Here is a 22,771-nt window from a genome sequence, read left to right as displayed (position 1 = left end):
GGATCCTAGCTCCCCGACCAGGGATTGAACCCACACCCCCTGCACTGGAAGGCAGTCTTAACCACTGGACCACCAGGGAAGTCCCTTTCCTTACATTATTTTTTTAAAATAAATTTATTTATTTTATTTATTTTTGGCTGTGTTGGGTCTTCATTGCTGCATGCGGGCTTTCTCTAGTTGCGGCGAGCAAGGGCTACTCTTCATTGCGGTGTGCGGGCTTCTCATTGCGGTGGCTTCTCTTGTTGCAGAGCACGGGCTCTAGGCGCGTGGGCTTCAGTAGTTGTGGCTCGCGGGCTCTAGAGCGCAGGCTCAGTAGTTGTGACACACGGGCTTAGTTGCTCTGTGGCCTCTGGGATCTTACTGGAACAGTGCTAGAACCCATATCCCCTGCATTGGCAGGCGGATTCTTAACCACTGCGCCACCAGGGAAGTCCCTCCTTACATTTTAATGTGATAAAATTTTGTACAGTGTAAAATAGAGAAATAAATGGTGCATCTGTCCCTTTAAAATAAACTAGCTTTTAGTCTAGGATTCAAGCACATTTCTGTGGGTATCCCTTTCATGGAACTAGTTGTACTCAAGAGCTAGGAACTACGGTCGTGAAAGCAGTACAATCTTCCAGCTTCTAGAGAAAAAAAGTGCAGAAAACGGAAAGGAGTCCATTCAAGAGTAACCAAATGAATGGCTCAATACAGATTTAGAATACTCTGTATCCTAAATGTAACCTAATATCAAAATAGATCAATAAAGAGTTCCATCATGGTAAATATACAAACATGAATTCAAATACACTAAAGCAAAATCCAAGAATACAGAGCAGCTTTTTAAAAAGAGAAGAGAATAAAGAACAAATACTTTAATGCATTGTTATTTTAATTGAATAGGCTGAACTTATAGCTTTCTGTTTACATATTTCAAAGGGTGATTTGAAACATAAGATGTCAAGTTATGGTGTATGGGAAAGAGCTATGAACAAATAACCAGTCTGAGTTTTAATGTCAGCTCTGCCACTAACTTGGCTGTGAGACCTCGGACTACCCATCTCCTCCTCCAAACATTAATCTTCTTTTTTGATTTAGATCAGCGGTGCTTCGAATTGCTTTGATTGAGACCCACGGTAAGAAATATACTTTACAGTATGTATTGTATGAGACCCAGCATAGTTTGAAAACACTACACTAGATGATCCTAGGATCCATTCAGAGATGATACTCTATGACTAGGGTTAATTATGCTGGTGTTGGCACTGCAGGAGTCTCTCATTATCTTAATCGGATCTCTTCTGAAAATGCAGTGAAAAGTGAATTTTTAAAAAGTGGAACGCTATATTCCATTGTTTTTTATGAGAAAAGTAATAATGTGTTCCCAGATCATCTAGTAACACTAATCATCTTCCCAAAATACTCCTAAAGTGCTGTTAAATACCTGTGTAATAATTCATCAAGGATTTTGGTGTAATATAAATAATTAAAAGACCAGTTTTCCAATTAATTGGCAATGAAGCTATTAGTGTTTTTGTGCACTATGAACAGTGGTGTGCTGGAGCTGTTCACAGTGGCTTGGCTCACAAGAGCCAGTTTTTTAGATTACAAGGAATATCTGAACCAGTCGTTAAACAGTAGCTTGAAATAGGCTATAGTAGAAGTATTTACACCACAGGAGTCACCAAATGCTACATATCAAGGCTTTCTCCCTCTCCCCAAATCCAGACCCAATTGTTAAACATTTACCAGACTGTAAAGTACAGCGCTAGAGAAAAGAAGCCAGGACTCAGAGGGTTAGATGGTGGTGCTTTCACCCTATTTTGATATATAGTAGTTTTTGTCGTTTTTCTTCCAATAGTATCAATATTAACAATTGTTAATTAGCATTATAGATACAGGTGTATGTGCCAAGAATTACACTAAAATTTTCATGTAATCTTTACAACCCTTCAATGTAGTTATATTCCTATATTTAGACCCTGAGAAAATACATTGTGCAAATTGCCACGACTAGTAAATGTTGGAATTTGAACTCGGAACTGTTGTATAGTATATCCCATGTACTTTTTCTTTAACACTTCCTTATCACCATCTGGAGAAATTCTACCAATATTTCAATGTCCTATTCAAACATGTCATTTCCATGAATTCTTCTCTACTACATATATTAGAATTGGCTTGTCATCCTTTTAACTCTTATCATTATGTCTGATTTTCTTATAGCATTTAGCATATGCTTCCGTGTGTCCAAATTATATCTGCTTCTTACTCCCTCTCCTATTTTGTGCTCAAGAACTTTTCATACATGGATGTAAGAATGAATGAAAGTAGAGGGCGACTGCTAATGGGTATGAGGTTTCTTTTGGGAACAATGTAAATGCTATGGAATTAGATAGTGCTAATGATTACACAATCGTGAATTAAAAATGGAGAAAAGACAGTCTCTTTAATAAGTGGTGCTGGGAAAACTGGACAGCTACATGTAAAAGAATGAAATTAGAACATTCTCTAACACCATATGCAAAATTAAACTCAAAATGGATTAAAGAAGTAAATGTAAGACTGGATACTATAAAATTCCTAGAGGAAAACATAGGCAGAACACTCTTTCACATAAATTGCAGCAATATTTTTTTGCCTCTGTCTCCTAAAGCAAATAAAAGCAAAAATAAACAAATGGGGCCTAATTAAACTTAAAAGCTTTTGCACAACAAAGGATACCACTGACAAAACGAAAAGACACCCTACTGAATGGGAGAAAATATTTGCAAATGATATGACAGATAAGGCATTAATAATCAATATATATAAACAGCTCATACAGCTCAACATCAAAAAAAAAAGATGAATAAAAAATGGGCAGAAGAACTGAATAGATATTTTTCCAAAGAGGAAATGCAGGTGGCCAACAGGCACATGAAAAGATGCTCAACGTTGCTAATCATTAGGGAAATGCAAATCAAAACCACAGTGAGATATCCCCTCACACCTGTCAGAATGGCTGTCATCAAAAAGAACACAAATAACAAATGTTGGTGAGGATGTGGAGAAAAGGGAACCATTGTACACCGTTGGCTGGAATATGAATTGGTGCCACCACTGTGGAAAAGAGTATGGAGGTTTTTCAAAAAAACTAAACATAGAACTGGAACATGACCTAGCAATTCTACTCTTGGATATATAGCTGAAAAAAACAAAAACACTAATTTGAAAATATACATGCTCCCCAGTGTTCATAGCAGTATTATTTATGAGTGCCAAGATATGGAAGCAACCTAAGTGTCCATCAACAGATGAATGGATAAAGAAGATGTGGTATATATATATATATATATATATATATATATACACACACACACACACACACACATACACAATGCAGTACTACTCAGCCATAAAACGAATGAAATTTGGCCATTTGCAGCAACATGGATGGACTTGGAGGGCATACCCTCAAAGACAGAAAAGACAGACAAAGACAAATACTGTACAATATCACTTATATGTGGAATCTAATAAATACAACAAACTAGTAAATATAACAAAAAAGAAGCAGACTCACAGATATAGAGAAAAAACTAGTGGTTACCAGCGGGGAGAGGCAGGGAAGGGCAACATAGGAGTGGGGGTTGTGTTGGGAGGTACAAATTATTGGGCATAAAATAGGCTCAAAGATGGGGAATATGGCCAATATTTTGTAATAACTGTAAATGGAAAGTAACCTTTAAAAATTGTAAGAAAAATTGAAAAAAAATTTCAAGTTCAGTTTAAACAATCACCAACTCATATAGGTTAAAAGGGTACATTTTCTGATATATGAATTATATCTCAACTTAGAAAGGAAGATATAAAACTTTTCCCAAAACCTACTTGGTTCAGCCATATGAAATTGCCATCTTTGTCTATCAAAATTACTGACTCAGCAATTTAATAGTTTATTTTAATAATAGTAAGGAGTCCTTCCCACTAATATGATAAAAACAGGAAGCTTTCTAAATAGCACTAATAATTCTAATTGCAATGAATTCTCAATTCTAAAATACCATTGAAGAGAAAAAAGCAAATAATCTCATCTGCATTGTCCACCTATCTCTCATAAATCCTCTCTTCCTTAAGCTAGTGCAGCGGTCCCCAACCTTTTTGGCACCAGGGACTGGTTTCGTGGAAGACAACTTTTCCTCAGACCGGGGTGGGGGATGGTTTCGGGATGATTCAAGCGCATTACATTTACTGTGCAGTTTATTTCTATTATTATTACGTTGTAATATATAATGAAGTAATTATACAACTCACCATAGTCCTGGCAGGAGGCGGAGCTCAGGCGGTAACATGAGCGATGGGGAGTGGCTGTGAACACAGATGAAGCTTCACTTGCTTGCCCACCGCCGCTCACCTCCTGCTGTGAGGCCCAGTTCCTGACAGGACACGGACCAGTAGAGGTCCGTGGCCCGAGGGTTGGGGACCTCTGAGCTAGTGGATCTTTGCTTGGTAGTTCATTATTGACACTAGGAAAACTGAATTCCAATAATATCAAAACTCACGTGGATGATGCAGTCTCCAAACTATAAATCATACAAGATCTCAGAAATTCTGGGGTGAGTTGATAAGCTACTGATAAAAAATATGAAGCTCACAATCTCTGGGTAGCAATGGTCATGAGCTCTGGTGCAGCCCTGCACACAATGTGGAATCTGGTAGCACTTCTAGAAAATTACAACAAAACTTCTGTACATTCAGGAAAGCCGTTATTCTGGGTAAGCATAAATAATGAATATGTTGCTCAAAGATAAACTAGAAAAGTTTAAATTGCAAGAAATGAGGAAACAAAGTCAGAGGAAAGAAAATACTCATAAGCTGAGTGGGGGCAGTGGACAGAGTCATTTACTGCAGGCACATTTAACTCGTGAATCTTTCTGTTTCCATAGAGAAAATTACTCTGGGAAATATTTGTTTCATTTGTTACCAAAGATGTTTTTAAGTTAAAGTGGAAAGACATCATTTCAACTTTTCAGCTTGTCTCTTGAGCAGGGGGTACATTATCAGTCTCCTTCATTCACTGACAGAGTGCGAAGTATGAATATCTAAGGAAGCACTAACAGAGGTGAAGCACTGACAGGGGAGAAGGCATTGTATTTTTAGTTATGTATTTAATAAAAGCTACAGAAGAAAATAAAGGCTAGTAAAAGAACATGAGGTGAAGGAAGGTCAAAGAAGGTGCACTTCTTCTTTGTCCTGGCGCTCTCTTTACCCTCTCTGAAATCTGTATAAGATTTTCTTTAGAATGTTCTACTATACAGTCATAGGGTAGACTAGAACAAGAGGCATTAGCCTCCTGAATCTAGCTTGTTTACATACCATGTAGTTGCCTAAACTCAAGCATAAGTTGACTTATTGCTATGCAGATTCAATTGTGCTACTTTTTAAAACCTGCACCTTCCTGCAACATAAAAATTTATCCTAAAACCCCCAAATTGGGACTTCCCTGGTGGCACAGTGGTTAAGAATCCCCCTGTCAATGCAGGGGACACGGGTTCGAACCCTGGTCCGGGAAGATCCCACATGCCGCGGAGCAACTAAGCCCATGCACCACAACTACTGAGCCTGTGCTCTAGAGCCCATGAGCCACAACTACTGAGCCCGCGAGCCACAACTACTGAAGCCCACGTGCCTACAACCCGTGCTCAACAATAAGAGAAGCCACTGCAATGAGAAGCCTGCACACCACAACAGAGAGTAGCCCCCCCCCCCGCTGCAACTAGAGAAAGCCCGCATGCAGCAAAGAAGACCCAATGCAGCCAAAAATAAATAAATAAATAAATTTTAAAAAACAAACCCAATTAACAATATAAGTACTGGCCCTACTTCTAGACACAGCATTATCATTGCTTTCCATTATGTAATAATACCGCTGGATTGTAAACCTTTTGAAGGCAATCATTTTCTCTTGTAATGTTCTATCTTCTTTAACTTCTAGGTTGGTAGTGGTTATGTGATTGTGTCTGCATTGTTGCCCACAGAATCCCGTATTGTTTCTCTTCTTGAAAGCATCCTGAGATGACAAAGTCCGTAATTGAGTTAGGAAGCCTGAGGTCTTGATCTATGTGAGCATTACATTCCTTGAACATAAAATAGCATATTTGAACTAGTTTATTTCTAAGTGTGTAATATACGTATGCCCATTTTCTGCTCAGATAACACCTTATCTATTAATATTTCAATTTCAATGGATGTGCTTTCCTCTCCCCTAAAATATTCAGGAATGTACATAGTTTAAGGAGATAATTGTATAAAAATGAAGGTTCTTGTTTCCCTTCTAGATTATATTAATCATTATCCTGAGTGAAAATTTAAATGTGATCTATTTAAAGGGGAAATGCCATATTCATGGTATGTCTTGATGACTAAAAGTCTTTGAACAAAACCTTTCATTGCATGCTCTGGGAAAAATAGGAAAATACCTTACTGTGCAGTTGAATGCATTCGTGGCTGGTTAAATGGCCAGATGCTCATAATACTGATTAATTGAGGAAGGTCTCCAGTGGAATGCCTCTCAGGACTTTGCATTGAACCAATTTGACATTTCCTGTTATCGATGATTTTCATATTTTAAAACTACATGTCATAACTTGATGTAAGGATAAAAGAATATGTTACTACTTTGAAGTAAATATTTTTCAAATAACAGAGATTGTAATAATGGGCTTAAATCAACAAAAGAGGATTTAATGAGAGACATGTTAGGTAATTCTTGTGTCTAAGTTTGAAGAATCAAATACATAAAGTAGAGCAAGTAAAGTTTAGCTTTCTAGCACCTTGAAATTCAATGACACAGGTGTTTCTGTTTACAACAAATTCAACAGAAGTCAAGACTGTGTTGGTGGCCAAACAATCTCGTGAAGGATGGGTGAATGTCTGTCTAGACGCTAGACGTGTTTGATCCTGGATCCAGAGAGTCTCACTGGGTTTCTGTATATAGTCACAATTCAAAGGAATAAGTCTCATGTTTTTAGTGTCCTTTTTCAGAGGGAAAATAATTTAAGTTATCAGATAAAAGTTTACTCTTAATGTTTTTAGGAGTAGAAAGAACAATAATGGTGTGTCTAATTTTAGGAATATACATATTTGATGTTACATTTCAAATAAAAATAATCGAATGCTTTCCACTTAGTGATGGTATAATATCTAGGTACAGAGAGCAGCCTTTAGTGCAGTACTGTACAGTGAATTTACTGAAGGTTGTATATGGGGACCTGGAAGGGAGTTGATACCATCACGTGACTTCACTCTGCACAGTAGTTCTAAATAGTCAAGTATGTTAGCGCTGTTCCTCCATCTGTGCCGTTGCAATTGCACTTAGAATAAAATCCAAGCTCTTCATGGCTATAATTCTCTGCATAGTCTGGACTTGCTTACCTTTCCTACCTCACTTTGTGCTAGTCTTCCTCTTTTCACAACCCTTTAGCCCTGGTGGTCTTGGAATGAACCCATGAGTACGGTCAGATTCATTTAATGTACCTAAAACAGATTGAAAATGTCTGTAATATGTAGCACATGTGTGCAGAAAATTCAACTCAAGTAACATTGGTATAGCTTTGTCTAGGAAAGATTAAGAAATTTTATAAATACAACATCTAAGTATTACTTATGCAGCTATTTCCCATAGTTGTTATCATCATCTCTTACCAGGGCTTCCTCAAAGCCAGGACTTCTAAGTTAACCAATTCTAACTTTAAAAGGTTTTACCCATAACATCCATCCATTGAAAATATTACAAATCACAGATAATATTTGTCATGTGGGTCGGTGACAAAACAAAATATTTATTAATTTTTGTTCTATTTTATTAATGAGCATGATAGACTGAACTAAAATGCGTATTTCATTCATTTAAAATAAAATCTTTCTAAATCCCTGGGGTTGAAGGTCTGAATAGACTGAAAAGAAATGTGGGGAGAAAAGAAATTGAAGTTGTGGTATGGTTTTGATTAAAGTGAACATCTTCTGAGCTTTGTAGTTAACAACTTGCATATGGAAATTATAGTTGCTCTTAATCTGCTTTCAGAAGACTGATGCAAATATTAAAAAGTAATGAACTAACAAGATTGTTTGTTAATGCCACATAAAAGTGCTAATTATACACCATTTCCTGACTACAGCTAAACCCAAGAGACATCTTCTAAGAAATTGTTAAATAAGCTTCTTCACTAGAAACATGAATACAGCTGAGAGGCATGATGAATTTCCATTAAAGGACCTCAGTGCTACCTCACCCTTAAAAAAAAATAAAAAGAAACTAAATACAGAAAAAAATATAACATGTTAAATGTATTCAGGGAGCAAAATTATTTTGCTCGTGTAAAGTGACTCATTAATATATTCACACCTTATACTCAACATATGCTTTAAAGGGTAGATTTCATACTGAACTATATTTAGTCTATATTTGCAGGCTTATATTGTAAGGTTGTTGTGAATTTCAGCGTTATTACTTTTAATATTTTAATAGTGTCAGTCATAGCAGTAATTTTCCAAAGTACGTTTGAAATGTTAGCCTGGTGTTTGGGTTTTAGGATTCTAGCTATATTTCTACATTATTCCCATTAAGAATATTTTTTATGCAGGTGCAAGAGAGATACTTCATGGGACTTTTTCTTTGTAGAGATACCATTAAAGCAACTGTCTTTTGCCAATTATATTTTTAATTTATTTTTTCATATGAATCCATTTTCCATGTCTAATGGTAGCTTTTTAGCAGGTTATTTATAGTTGATAGACTGCTGGTCTTTGATCATTTGCTGGGCATGTTGAATGACAATTCTTTTTTGATTCTATCAACATCGACATTGTGGTTTCTCTAAGCTGGGCTCATGCTTTTTAATGATTTTCCAATCTTATTGAATATGAATGTATTTGGACCCATTGGTTATTAACCTGAACCACAGCTAGTAGCTGCTGCTTCTATGAATAAATTAGAAAAAGGTATCCACTCTGGGTGGACAAATTGGAAAATGTTGCCTCTCCTCAGGTGTACTGCTTAGCAAGCAGAGTACAAACCGAATTTCAATCCCTACTTTTACCACTTTGGCTAGACACCCTTGTGCAGGATACAAACTGTACAACCATATTCTTGGTAGGCCTGCTCTGAACATTTTAAAGTGTGATTATCATAAGTCATAGAAAACAATTTATGCTCAGTACTCCGCAGTCATGGTCAGGTTACATGCAGTTTTAAAATGCTTAAGTCATCCATGCTTGTCTTAACTCCCTATTTTTAAATTGCTCACGTTCAACAGGAAACAGTGTAGAAGGGCAAAACACTGAGCCAAATACTGTGATAATCTGAGGATCTTTGTTCCTGCCTAGATCAGAAGCATGACTCACCTACATGCTTCTGACATTTTTCTGGCTACAGTTAACACGTGCTGGTCCAGGCTGCTGGAATTAAAACTAGGATCATTGTACTTCAATGGGAAATCAAGAACTTTGAAATTAGAAAGGATGGCAAAATGAAAGGGTTGTTAAACTGAACTTATACCTACATGCACCATGCTGCTTCAGCAGACCTGTCCGGATTTGACCCCCTGCCTGCCTAAACCTGCTATATACTCCAGATCCCATGTTTTGCTCAGCCTCCTGATTCCTGGCCCCTCTTTGCATAGACCACCCCCCACCCCGCAACTCACTGACGCTCAATGTCTCATGAAAACAAGCGCACAGCCAAGTATCAGATCTTGGCTAACACCACTAAAGTAGGGCCTCATTTCACAAAGGATCAAGAAACCATATGTTGCAAAGGTACAGTGTTCCAGAGTTTGTCTTAAACTCTTTGACATAAACCTCTCTAACTACTCCCATCACACTTGATTTTTTTCTCACTTTCTCTGAGTACTCATTTATTTAAAATTATGATTACAGAATATACCATTCTGTTTTCTATTATATAATTGTTTTGTTGAAGTGTAGAGCTGAAAGAGACCTTAGAAATCATACATGATCTCCTTTTTATCACAACTCCTAAATTTCACAAGAGTAAAAATGTTTATTATAAAAATTCAAAAATATATGGGGCTTCCCTGGTGGCGCAGTGGTTGGGAGTCTGCCTGCCGATGCAGGGGACACGGGTTCGCGCCCGGTCTGGGAGGATCCCACGTGCCATGGAGCGGCTGCGCCTGTGAGCCATGGCTGCTGGGCCTGCGTGTCCGGAGCCTGTGCTCTGCAACGGGAGAGGCCACAGCAGTGAGAGGCCAGCATACCGCAAAAAAAAAAAAAAAAAAAAAAAAAAATTAAAAAATATAGATAAGCAAAGAGAAGAAAACTGATCGTACTGGCACATACTTTTGAAATTTTTTTCACTTTAAATGCATATAAGTTTTCATTTTAAAAATTATAGTTCTCTGTTATTTTTCTGATGGTGGCATTATATTCTGTCATCTGAAGGGACCACAATTTAATTGGACAGTTGTCTATTTTGAAAAGTTTAGTTTATTTCTAAGTTTTTGCTGTTATAATGATGAGATGAGCCTGGTTGTAGCTAAAAATTTATCCAATATCCATGATTATTTCCTTCGGCTAAAGTCCAATACATGGGATTCTTGGATCAAAGAACACTACAATTTTAAGGAATTTGTTTAATATTGTAACATGCTCTCGCTAAATGTTCTCTTACTTATACTCCCATAACTAGTGTGTAAGAGCACCCATGTGCCCAAACCCTCCCCAACAATGGATATAATTATGTGAAAAAAACTTTGACAATTATGACAGATAAAAATGTATTTATTTTAATTTATACTTATAAACTATTTTACATGTTTATTAGCCATTTTTCTTTTTTTCTTTTGTAAACTACCTGTTAATGTCACTTATTCATTTTATATGAGGGTATACACATTTTCTAATGGCTCACAAATTTTGTATTTATTAACAACATTTAAACCTTTTTCTAGATATCCTGCAAAATTTCCCCAAGCTTTTCATTTGCTTTTAAATTCTGTTTATGATAATTTTGACACAGATCATTTCAATATTATAGTGTGTTCTGTTATGGTTTCTGACTTTATTGTCATGAGAAGAAAGATCATGATTACATAAATATTCATTTATTTCACTTATATTTTCTTCTAGAATTTATGGCAATTTTTATTTTCTTATTTTCATTTATATCTTTAATACATTTGAGACACATTTTTTTTTTTTTTTTTGCGGTACGCGGGCCTCTCACTGTCATGGCCTCTCCTGTTGCGGAGCACAGGCTCCAGATGTGCAGGCCCAGCGACCATGGGTCACGGGGCCAGCCGCTCTGTGGCATGTGAGATCCTCCCGGACCAGGGCACAAAGCCGTGTCCCCTGCATCGGCAGGCGGACTCTCAACCACTGTGCCACCAGGGAAGCCTGAAACACATTTTGAAGTATGGAATAACAAGAGGATTCTGACTCTTCCACAAAGTCACATTTTGTTCTTGGTCAAATCACTAAATCTCTCGAATCTCAGTTTCTCCATCTGTAAACTGAGAACCTATCAGACCAACAGAAGACATGGAAATTCTAAATACACATGAGCACATGAGAACTCATTCTACTATAAGTGTATGTTTTCTCTCACTGAAGGAAAACAAGTGTTTTCTTAGTAATCAGTCACTTCCACAGGTGTCTGCTTGGTTTTTATTTTCTATAGCACCCAATGTAGAGCTACTCATATACTATGCATTCAATAAATGCACATTGAATAACTTTAATCTTCAAGCCCATGGAGTCTGCGTTTTACACTCTGTTATGTTTGATTTTTTGTTTGTTTGTTTTGACTAAATGAGCCTAAGACCCAAGACCTAAGGCCTCTTACTGGTTTCCCAATTAAGGGTTGACTGACCTTTGTAGGCTCCACTGCTGGCTATGCTAAAAGGATAACAGCATCAAGTTAAATAGAGAGGGTAACATTTAGACATTGGAATTGGTATTTTTCTTATATAACTTCACTTCATATCAAATGCCTAAAGGAGAAATGAGCTTTTACACTGTTTTGAAGTGATATGTACATGGATTCGTTTGACTGGTGATGTTAGTACTGTTAATTAATCATAAAGTTGGACAATTTGAGATGTACATACATTACAATTGGTTTGTGAAAATACCTAGCACTGAAGCAGTAATGTTTATATAAATTCTGAAGAGATGATCGTTTTTAAAGCCATATCATTCTGTTAAATTTGGGATCATCTGTGATTTTACTGATAGTCTTTGTAAGACTATCTCATAGATATTTTTAACTATGAAACATTATTTATATTTGATTATTTTCCTCCAGTTGTGACTTACTAATTAAGTAAGTGAATTACTTACTTAATTACTAATTAATTACTTAATTAGTAATTACTAATGTGAATTACTAATACAAGATGTTTTTAAATTATTATATTTATGGATAATCAACTTTTTAGTTAGGGCATTAAATAGTATCTTCAGTACATTTACTGTATATTGCTAATAGCTATTGAGCACCAGTGAGCATTAACCCAATGTGTAAGGATTTTATACCTAAAAGAGGTATAAATATGCCCCCTGGGAAAAATAATAGATTGCTTGGGTTCTGGATGAAGTGTGATTAATAAAGCCAGCAACTCCACCTCAGAAAATTATGGTTTAATAGGAGGGGTGAAAAGGGAAAATTAGAAAATAATCAGTGTACCTAGGGGAAAAAAAGATTGGAGTTTAAATTTAAAAAGAAAAACAAGTTTAGGGTCTGATATGTTTGAGAACTTGAAGAGGGAATGCTTTTTTGTGAGCCTAATTCATTGCACACCCTCTTCACTAATAAAGTAACCTTGATGATGGTGAGTCTGCTCGTCAAGGCCAGTTTGGGGGATTGATGAAACCTAAACCAGAAAGGGCTTCCAGTTTCACATAGGCAATATGAGATTGGCTGCTATCTGAAGAGAGATGATATTTATAGGAAGGAATGAAGCAGTGGAGATAGATTCGTTTTTTGGAAGGCTGGATAGTGTTTCTCTAATCAGCTCATCCCCACCCTCTCAAATGTGTGACTCCTACACAGAGCCCTTTCTTTCATGAAACACTTAATCCCTGTAACTTCCTTCTTTTCAAACTGCCCCTTTCTGTCTTCTCTGGATTATTTTCTCCCATATCCAAATGTATTACTTTTCCAACAGTACTTCCACTATGAAGCTGCTTCCTCTTCTACAGCACTTCATCTCATCTCTTCTCAACTGACAGTGGCCCTGCCCCTATTTTTAATCCTCTGTCTTTCTCCATCTGTTTTTCTCTTTCTCACATGCGCAAGCACCATCCATCAACCTCCGTATTCCCCGTGTTGCTTTGCCTCCGAGTCAAAGCTTTTACAATCAGGGTGTTAGATGAAGTCAGTTATAAATGTATATTTCTCAATAAATTATATAATTAAACACTATTAGATAGACAAAGCCCCTTATGATAGGAATGATGGAGTTGTGTGCTTTACAGTCTTATTTTACTTAGGGACAGAGATTTTCAGAGTTGGGAAAAATGTGGTCAGTTTACCTTCATAGAGTATTGCAGGATACTAGTCCATTCTCAAAAAAGCAATGGTAGAGTCACTTCATGAAAACAAGTTCCACAGATAGTTTCTTTGAGAAATTGGGATGCTGAGAAAGATTTTCTGAATGGCAGTAAGTTCCCAATGGTGGGTGAGAAAGCATATATATTTAATTAGTCTTTGGCAAGAGTAGCACCTTCTCAAGCACTTAAGAAAATGACTGCATGATGAATCACAATTTTTCTGACTTCTCAAATCTAGACTTGATTTGATAAATGCTATACATTTCCATCATTTTAAGAAAAAATGAACATCATCACAGAGAAACAGATGGGTTCTTTCACTTAATTTAGTCTCATCACTTGCTCTTTCTGTGGGAATATCACTCAATCCAGCTCATTATAAAGAAGACATGCAACGTTTTGTGATAGCTATGGAATTAACCTATGACGTGACACAGTGTTCTTGATCTGTGTAAAATTTCTTTTATCTCTGGTTTTGGCCCATTGATCTTGAAATAGAGTCATTTCACGCAGTGCTGTATTAGGTCCTTTAAAAATCAACATCTGTCAATAGCACTTGATAATTCAATGCCATTGTTACAGTACAATGTAATAGTTATGGAAGGATATCTTTCTCCATACATATATGTATGTGTGTATATATACTTTTTATTACTTAGTTATTTAGTAACAGCCATGCAATAAACCACTGGTTCCGTGGTAGATGAAGATAGCACCATGATCTCAACCTTAAGACGCCAGTGAAAATAAATTTTGGGTCCTATTTTATGTTTGTTATAATAATTCTCAGAAGAATAATGTGTAATTTTGATGTCACTCTGGTTTATGAAAGACTTTAAAAGTTTTATAATTTGAACTTTAACATTTTCAGTATTCTACAGTTTGATTGGCTACATGTGTACCTCTTCCAATCAGGCTACAGAAGTTGTAAACGGTGGAAAATAGAAATGGCTAATGAATCATACTTAGGGACATAGAAAAGGTCAAAGTTGTACAGTTTATTATTATCTTCTAGAGAATATATAGGATATTAAAATTCTAATGCTACAGTCTTATGACAAAGAATATAATGAGAACCATAAATAATAAACAGTACAACATGAATCATCTTGTGACAATGATTATAACTTAGAACAGGAAATACTTAACCCATTCCCATTACTGTCAGAAGAAAGGGCTACTTTGTTGATGTTTTTCTTTCCCTCTTGCGGTTAGGAGCTATTTAAGCCACAGAAAAGAATGGGAGAACATATATGTTCAAGAATGTTGAATATATTGAATTATGTGCACTTTCCAAAATGAATAAGATATTTTGGTGTAGGATTAATATTAGCTCATATTGCACCAGAATAATTTAAAATTAGCTATTTTAAGGCAAATCATGTGTTTTTTAAACATTTTTTTCTACTTCTTTACTTCTTTTATTTCTTTATTTATTTTGGCTGTGTTGGGTCTTCGTTGGTACACGTGGGCTTTCTCTAGTTGCGGCGAGCGGGGGCTACTCTTCCTTGCGGTGCGTGGGCTTCTCATTGTGGTGGCTTCTCTTGTTGTGGAGCATGGGGTCTAGGCACGTGGGCTTCAGTAGTTGCAGCACACAGGCTCAGTTGTTGTGCTCGTGGGCTCTAAAGCTCAGGCTCAGTAGTTGTGGCACACGGGCTTAGTTGCTCCGTGGCATGTGGTATCTTCCCGGACCAGGGCACGAATCTGTGTCCCCTGCGTTGGCGAGCGTATTCTTAACCACTGTGCCACCAGAGAAGCCCCAAATCATGTGTTTAAAATGGGTGTTTTGCTGTCATTGAGGATGCTGGCACCTATGATAATAAGGTAATACAGTATTTCTATACGGAAGCTGTGAATAAACAAAAATATTTGCATTTCACTTGCATTTAACAACAGGATCCCAGGCTTATTTGATACTTGTGTTTACTGAAAGCTGTTATATAGGCACAGAGCTCTGCATAGACTAAAGAAAATGTATTTATCCTACACCATAGAGGTATAAAGGAAACTTCAATGCCTCAATTTGCTAATAGTTATTTTTTGTTGTGTACTGTAGGTGCTCAGTGTTTAGAAATGGCATAGAAAATAACATGCAGAGGGTATTAGGAAAGAGAACAGAGGGTTTAAAAAGAGCAGCTTGTGTTGGTGGCACTTTCTTGTTACAGTAAATTTGTCATGGATTGCTGTAATTGTGAGTAAAGTCTTTCTGAGTGTTTATCGGAGCTACTTCCTTTGAGAAGGAAAACGTATCCTATTCTGCTGTCACTTACCACACCTTTTGGCAACTCTCCAGAGATGCAGCACTGCCGTTGACACAACAACTTGATTTCTTGTCAAAATATCTTTTAACATCTGGCTCAGAAGATATTTTTGATGACTATAAGCATGCCCAACTCCTCTGTTCATTAAGGCTGAAAATTCAGTAAGTGTTTGGTACGCTGGGACTAAGCTACCTCATAGTGAGCAGCTGTCAAATGATTTGCTGCATGCGTCTGCTCAACCCACCACGGTGAACTGATGGAATTGCGCCAGCTTCAGGACAGAGTAAGGGGAATCTTAGCAAGCTCTATCCAGATGCTCCTTTTATCCAGTGCTCCTTGCGCTACCACCTGTAAATTTAGAACAATCTATTCTGAATCAAATGGAGAAAAAGAAACTTCATGGATCCATGTGTCTTTTTTTCCCCGAGTAGTGAAGAACCCACGATTGGTGCTAAAAACACATAAATGGTTTTGCTTATAGGCTAGGTGCCTTTTGGATCTGTAGGTTTTGTCAACCATTAACTGACTGCTTACATCACCTACGTCATCAGCTCTGCGCATGAAAAATGCTCATTGGAAGAATCATCCTCTAAAGATATTTCTAATTTAGTGGTTCTTCATAGACAGTGTCAGTGTGTTTTAGGACCACTGTGTGAATGAAGTTGTATAGTGGTCAGAATGGCCACCCTTCCACCCTGCATGCTGTGCCCATATCTTTGTCACTAGAATTTGAAAAAGCTCCCATCTGGGCTTTTGATAATCTCTCAGAGCCATCATGATAATGGGGTGCTGTAGCACTTATGAAGGGTACAAACATAGCAGTGTCAGAGAAAATAATTCCACAGGAGTGAAATGTTTTCATTTGCCTTTAAAAGTTCTGAGTATATCGTACCCTTTATTTCGAGAATGGGTGAAGGATTCAGCCCGGTTCCATCTTGTCCCCAGACTTCTTATTAAGCCAGCCTTATCTATACCATGTATTTAGCAACAGCGAAATGCTGAGAGACAAACACTAGTTCATGTTTGAAGCAATGGTGTAGAACTCTCCCATCTCCCCTGCTCCTTTTCTTTCCTAACTTTTCAGCCTGGTTCTGCCTCTAACTGTCTGTCAAATGTTGGCTCTGTTACTCTCACCTCAGTCTCATCTGACTACTTTTAGTGTTTGGGCATTTTACTCTATTATCTGGACTTGGATCTACCTCCTGGACCTTATCTTCATTCACCCATCCTGCACTGAGCAACCCCCCATAGCCTTAGGTAGGTAGGAAATCCCCACCCCGGACTCACCAAGTCTAACAAGAACCCAATCCCACCTCCCCACAATCACAGCTGCAAGCCATTGGTAGGGATTCAACTAAGCTACTTACAAAACACTGGCACATTACTGCTTTCATTTTCTTAAAAGTAGAAAACAAAATCCAAGGCTTCAGCTCCAAAAGTGGCATTTTACAAAATAATTCGCAATATTTCAAAGTTTAGAGCCTTTATTGAATTTCCAAGTATGTAAGGCACGTTAGTGCTAAACAGGCTGCAAGAGGGTAGGGGGTTTCAGATATAAAAACATAAATGAGTAACTTTCACCTCTTTTCCCAACCGTTTTTTTTCCCCTCCTTCCTTTTTTTTGCCATCAGTTGTTCTCTCTGTTTGAGGATGCAGGAGCCAGCATTCCCCAGGAAGGGCAATTGGCAAAATAGGAAGGCAGTGGAGGACCAAATATCGGAGGAGGAGCAAAAGCCATAGGCATAGCGAGAAATGGATTGAAACTTGGAGGTTGAGGAGGAATGAAGCAATGAGCAGTAGTGCAAGAAGGTAAACCCGGAGTGCTGGACGACAAGGGCATAGGCCTTGGCCAGTTCTCCACGGGGTGCCGCGGGCCTCCCAGTGGGAAAGAAACATGAGCCAACCTTTCCTTGCAGGTCACTCTCGTACTTCCTGGAGGCACCTCCGTCATTATCCCTGATCTAAGGGTGGGGATAGGTGGCGGGCCTCTTACTTGAGAGCCCCTGGATGGAAAGAATCCTTGACCCCTTGGCAAAGCCACATATAACTTTGCATTACTGCCACCTCTCTCAGTGCCCCCGTTGCTGACCCTCGTCCCCCCCACCATCAGTGCGGGAGGGCCGCCAGAGAATTCCCGGGACACATTAATAGAATCCTGTCCCCTCTGCCTCCTGCCTGCCAGCCCCTCAGAGCTATTTACTTCTGCTGTTGCTAGGGACTCTTCCGCAACAGCAGGTGGTGGCTTATGGGGGGGGTTGAGAGCTCTCGAATCGTCGACGGGAATGCAGGATCCTGTTCTCTCTGAGGGACGCTCCAGTTGCTCTCTTGCCAGATCGGCCAGTACATTGAAGGGGGGTCTCAGGGGGACGCGAGGGAGGCCCCAGGATTCCACATCATCCTTCTGCATGGAGCTCGGACACTGGAGGGGCACGCCGGGGCGCAGCTCTGGGGTCCCATGTTCATCGGCAGCTACTGCTGTGGGTGAAGGGGCGTGCCCTCCAAGGCTTGCCAAAACAGAAATTAATAGGTTAACAAAAATGAAAATGCCAGGCTTCCCTGGTGGCGCAGTGGTCGAGAGTCCGCCTGCCGATGCAGGGGACACGGCTTCGTGCCCCGGGATCCCACATGCTGAGGAGCGGCTGGGCCCGTGAGCCGTGGCCGCTGAGCCTGCGCGTCCGGAGCCTGTGCTCCGCAACGGGAGAGGCCACAACAGTGAGAGGCCCGCGTACCGCAAAAATAAAAAAAGAAAATGCGGTGACCAGAAAATATCTGAAATATGTGATTGATCGAATTCTCTGGAATACACGGTGGTTATTCCCGTGTATTCACCGTGGAATACACCTCCCCGGTGTAGTCAGCAAACACTTCTTCGATTCACTTGCCCTTCACCAGGCAGCCTCTTTAGCATCAGGCTTTGTGGTTTCCCTTTATGGCTGACCTGTGGCTCCACCCCGTTCCCCATATTCCCACCTCCTCAAGGCAACAAGGCAGCCTAGAAGACTCAGATAGCTTCCTTAAAAGCTGCAGTGCGCAGGCATGCTAGATAAACAGAGGAAACACCAGCTCTTTCAGTCCCAGTAGGATATATGATCCACGAAACCCATCATTTAGATTCTGGTAGGAGTGCTCTGGAAAGTCTTATGAGGGAAAGCATTTTTTTTTTTCCTCCACAGAAGTCGAAGAAAGGTTAGTTATGCTAACAAACACTCCAGTTTGTTTCTCTTTCATGAAGCATCATTCAACATTTACACCAACTTTTGTTAAAATTTTCTTTCATTCGACCCATACCACACCCTAGAGTAAGAATTTCCTCATATTTAAACCCCACAATTTAGACTAAGGATTTGCAACTTCAAAATTACATTTAAAACTCCAGTACTCTTAGTACCTGAATTTATGTCCTTCACGCTTTTGTCTGTAATCCCCTTCTGCATCCTTCGCAACCCACTCCTCCCTGTCATCCGTGTCGCACTCACACAGGAAAACAATTCAAATTGTCTTTTGCCTTCAACTTAAACAGTTGTACACAGTTTTGTACTTACACATTTTCAGTACAAGCCATGGAGAAATTTGATCAGCAAAGCCTCCTTGAGGTGATGGAGAAAACCAGCTGAACGCCCACGCCAAGCCAACTCAGTCTGGAGAAATGACTGGTGCTTCTGCTTTAGAGCAGCTTGGCAGGTCGAATGAAGCCAGGGACCAACTGCTTCTTTCTAGATTTGGAGTCCTCTTTATGAGGTTACCAGTTGCTAGGGAAGGGAGGGAGAAAAGGAGCTGGGAGGAGGAGGGGATAAGTCTGTGACGCTCCTCTGAAGCTAAATGTATGATTCCTTTTTGCAGAGTAGCAGATGAACTTAAAGGCATTCGCTACATTAACCCTGTTGCAGTCTAGTTAGAAAGACAAATCATCGAGACAAATTTAGAAGAATCATGGTGGCATGGTCTTTTGTTAAGAGTTATTTCTGAAGTTTTATTTAGAAAAGGTAGTTATCAAATCTCCTCTTCCAGGGTGGAATTACAAACATTGAGCAGAGTACCATGCCTAATCTTGTAATTTAAACTTCCAGTTTAGGGGGTGCATACTATTAACTTGGTGGAGAACAGAGTTTGGGGGGTTAAATTGCTTTGCAATCTGACTCTCACTTGTGAAGATGAAACAAGAATAGCACTATAAAAAAAATCCCTCTAAGAATCACATTGGCTTTTACTTTTTAGCCCCTCAATTTGCAATTCTTCCCTTCATCTTACCTTCTAGTTTATTGGCTCAGTATGGTGTATATGTGTGTGTGTGTGTGTGTGTGTGTGTGTGTGTGTGTGTGTGTGTGTGTCTGTATATACACATATTTCCCAGAATAGAGCTCTGGAAACTTCCCTGCAAGTGAGAGGGGAAATAAAATGCATAGCAGATAACATCAATTTACAAATATTAGCTCAGATTTTGCCTTGTAACTTTTTGCATAAGGCACTTTCTGTTCTTTCAGCTTAAATTTCTTCCCCCTCCCTACCTTAAGCAAGTATACTTCCTCAGCTTTTATTTTCTGCCAACGATCTACAGATTAATTGCTCTGAAATTACTACGGCCATCCCCTGATCTAAGATTACTAATCTTGCTCTAGGATAAAGCCAAAAACTTGGCCCACTTCCTTAAATTCACCTAAGATTTGTGTTGTTCAGACTAGACTTCAAAGACCTTAAAATAACTTTCTTTATTCCCAATATCAGAATATGCTGTTACATTTCAACATTTCAACAGCTATATATATAGCTGTGTGTGTGTGGGCATGTGTGTGTGCAGGGGGTAGGTACAAGATACTAATGCAAAGAAATGGTCACTGATGTGAAGCAACAGACTCATAATAGAAATGACCTTTTGGGTCTCTAAGTCCACATCTTCCTGCCAGGGTGCCTTGTCCCTGTCTATACACTGTCGAGTTTTCTTTATCTCATTGAAAGATGAAAGCGGCATGTTTCCAAAACTTCTCCCAGAGGAATCTGTTCCCTTGCCTAGCCTGGCTCACTGTTAAGAAATATCTTGATTCTCAAGCTTCAGTTTCCATTTTTCTTTAGTTTATTATTTACTTGTCCTTATGTAAAAGAAAAGTTCTTATTAGCAATATAATTGTGGTAGAGCCTTAAAGCCCTTTTAACACTTGCCATATCAGAGGGAATAATGAAACTTGGGTTAATACCTGCTAATAGTTGGTAAGTTGTATTTACATAGTTTATATTTGAGAGCTTGCATTTTTTTCTGAATAATGGCAAGGATTCCCCAGGAAATCCTTTTATGACTATCAAACTATTGCAATAATTGGTTGTTTTTAGCTAGAAATGCCTATTTAGTAAAGTATCGCCTTAATTGGATTACGTGAGAGTGAAATGTAATATAGACAGCAAATAGCTGGGCATAGTGACAAAGCCAATGGCACCTTAGAATTTTCCAAAACCATAATAGGTATTATAAATTTATGGATTCTAGCTCAGGTTTTGCCTTGCAACTTGTTTGCTTTTGTGCAATGAATGTTTGTTGAATACCTACTGCATGCATTCACTATTTGGTTTAGTGTGGATTATACCACAAAAGTTAAATATACAACTGGTAGTGACTTCAAGGAATATTCAAACTTTCTGGGGGAGAGAAAAACATCTATAAAAGAAGAATGCAGTAAGAAAGAATAGACACAGACTATTAGCTGTCATTTTCCACAATGGAAATTCAGAAGAAGCTATAATTTTAGGCAAAAGTAGTTGTGAAATATTTCACGTGGAGTTGGGGCTTGAGTTGTGTTTTGAAGGATGGGTGCAATATTCCATGTCAAGAACAGGTATGGAGGGGACTTCCCTGGTGGTCTAGTGGTTGAGAATCCGCCTTCCAATGCAGGGGCTATGGTTCAATCCCTGGTTGGGGAACTAAGATCCCAGATGTTGTGGGTCAACTAAGCCCACGTGCCGCAACTACAGAGCCCATGCACTCTGGAGCCCGCGCTTCACAACTAGAGAAGTCCATGTGCCGAAACCAAAGATCCTGCGTGCTGCAATTAAGACCCAACGCAGCCAAAAATAAATTTAAAAAAAGAAGAAGAAAAAGAACAGGTATGGAGGTAGGAATGAAGGGGAAAATTTGGAATTTTGTCGTTCAGATTTTTAATCCAAACTGGGCTCATATTTGGCAGAAATAGAAGGTTAAAGAGCCAATTGGACCCTCTAGAGATAGTAAGATCAGCCAGGTAACTAGTAAAGTTGTACCCAGCAGGGAATATTTGAGGGCACTCAGATTTTATAGTTAAAGATAAAACTAGAATTATCTCAAAACCTACTTTTTGACACAAAGCTGTTAGCTGCTTCAATTATCCACTGAGCTCTGAAAATGAAGTAATAAAGTGTATAGTTTTTGTTGTTGTTTCTTTGAATAACTGTTTTGGGGAGGAAAAAATGGGTAATGGAAGTTGAGGATTTGCCAAAAAGTAGCTTAGCTGTGAGAGTAGCTAAGCTATAAATGCCTTTCATTACCTATGGCCGCTAATTTCATGACACAGCTCCAGATATCACTCTCATGTCTCTCAAAAGGTTTTGAGGACTTTATTGAAATGCTAAGTGAGAACCATACAAAGAGATGTATTTACATTTGCCCAGCAATTACAAGGTCATTAAAAATGTGGTTGTACTGCCAAAATGATGTTGTTGGTTGTTTTTCAAAGGAATTTTGCAGATGCGTATGTACAGGCAAAGTATCATTTGAAATACGTCCTTTCTTTTTTGCTGGAAAAAGAATCCAGGAGATAGAGACATAAGGATGATTTTCTCTCTTTCCGTCAGGCTAATAAGAAGGTGATGAAGAGATTGTCATGCTGATCTCTGGGAAGACAGTTGTCAAAAGATCTCATCCATTAACTCGTTTTCAAAATGTAATGTAGCTATACCTGTGGAAAGCTCTCAGTTTAGGATGTCTACAAGTACCTCTAGAAGATAGACCAGATGTT

General features: G+C 38.6%; 1 protein-coding gene across 1 annotated transcript; it reads right to left on the bottom strand.

Moving 5' to 3' along the window:
- Positions 1 to 17,260: 17,260 nt before the first annotated feature.
- On the bottom strand, positions 17,261 to 19,481 carry PRR32 (proline rich 32). Its single transcript, XM_032620772.1, has 2 exons — positions 19,337 to 19,481; positions 17,261 to 18,298 (listed from the first exon to the last, which is right to left on the bottom strand). Exons 1-2 carry the CDS (start codon positions 19,354 to 19,356, stop codon positions 17,422 to 17,424), a joined length of 897 nt encoding a protein of 298 aa, XP_032476663.1. The 5' UTR covers positions 19,357 to 19,481; the 3' UTR covers positions 17,261 to 17,421.
- Positions 19,482 to 22,771: the final 3,290 nt, after the last annotated feature.

The sequence above is a fragment of the Phocoena sinus genome, chromosome X (assembly GCF_008692025.1).
Source record: "Phocoena sinus isolate mPhoSin1 chromosome X, mPhoSin1.pri, whole genome shotgun sequence".
Taxonomy (NCBI): Eukaryota; Metazoa; Chordata; class Mammalia; order Artiodactyla; family Phocoenidae; genus Phocoena; species Phocoena sinus.
This window is presented reverse-complemented; position numbering and strand designations above follow the sequence as displayed.

Coding starts and splice junctions, on each gene's coding strand:
- PRR32 (XM_032620772.1), bottom strand. CDS start 19,356: ATGGCTTGTACTGAAAATGT. Junction 18,299..19,336: donor ATGGCTTGTACTGAAAATGT/GTAAGTACAAAA, acceptor TGTTTTGGCAAG/CCTTGGAGGGCACGCCCCTT.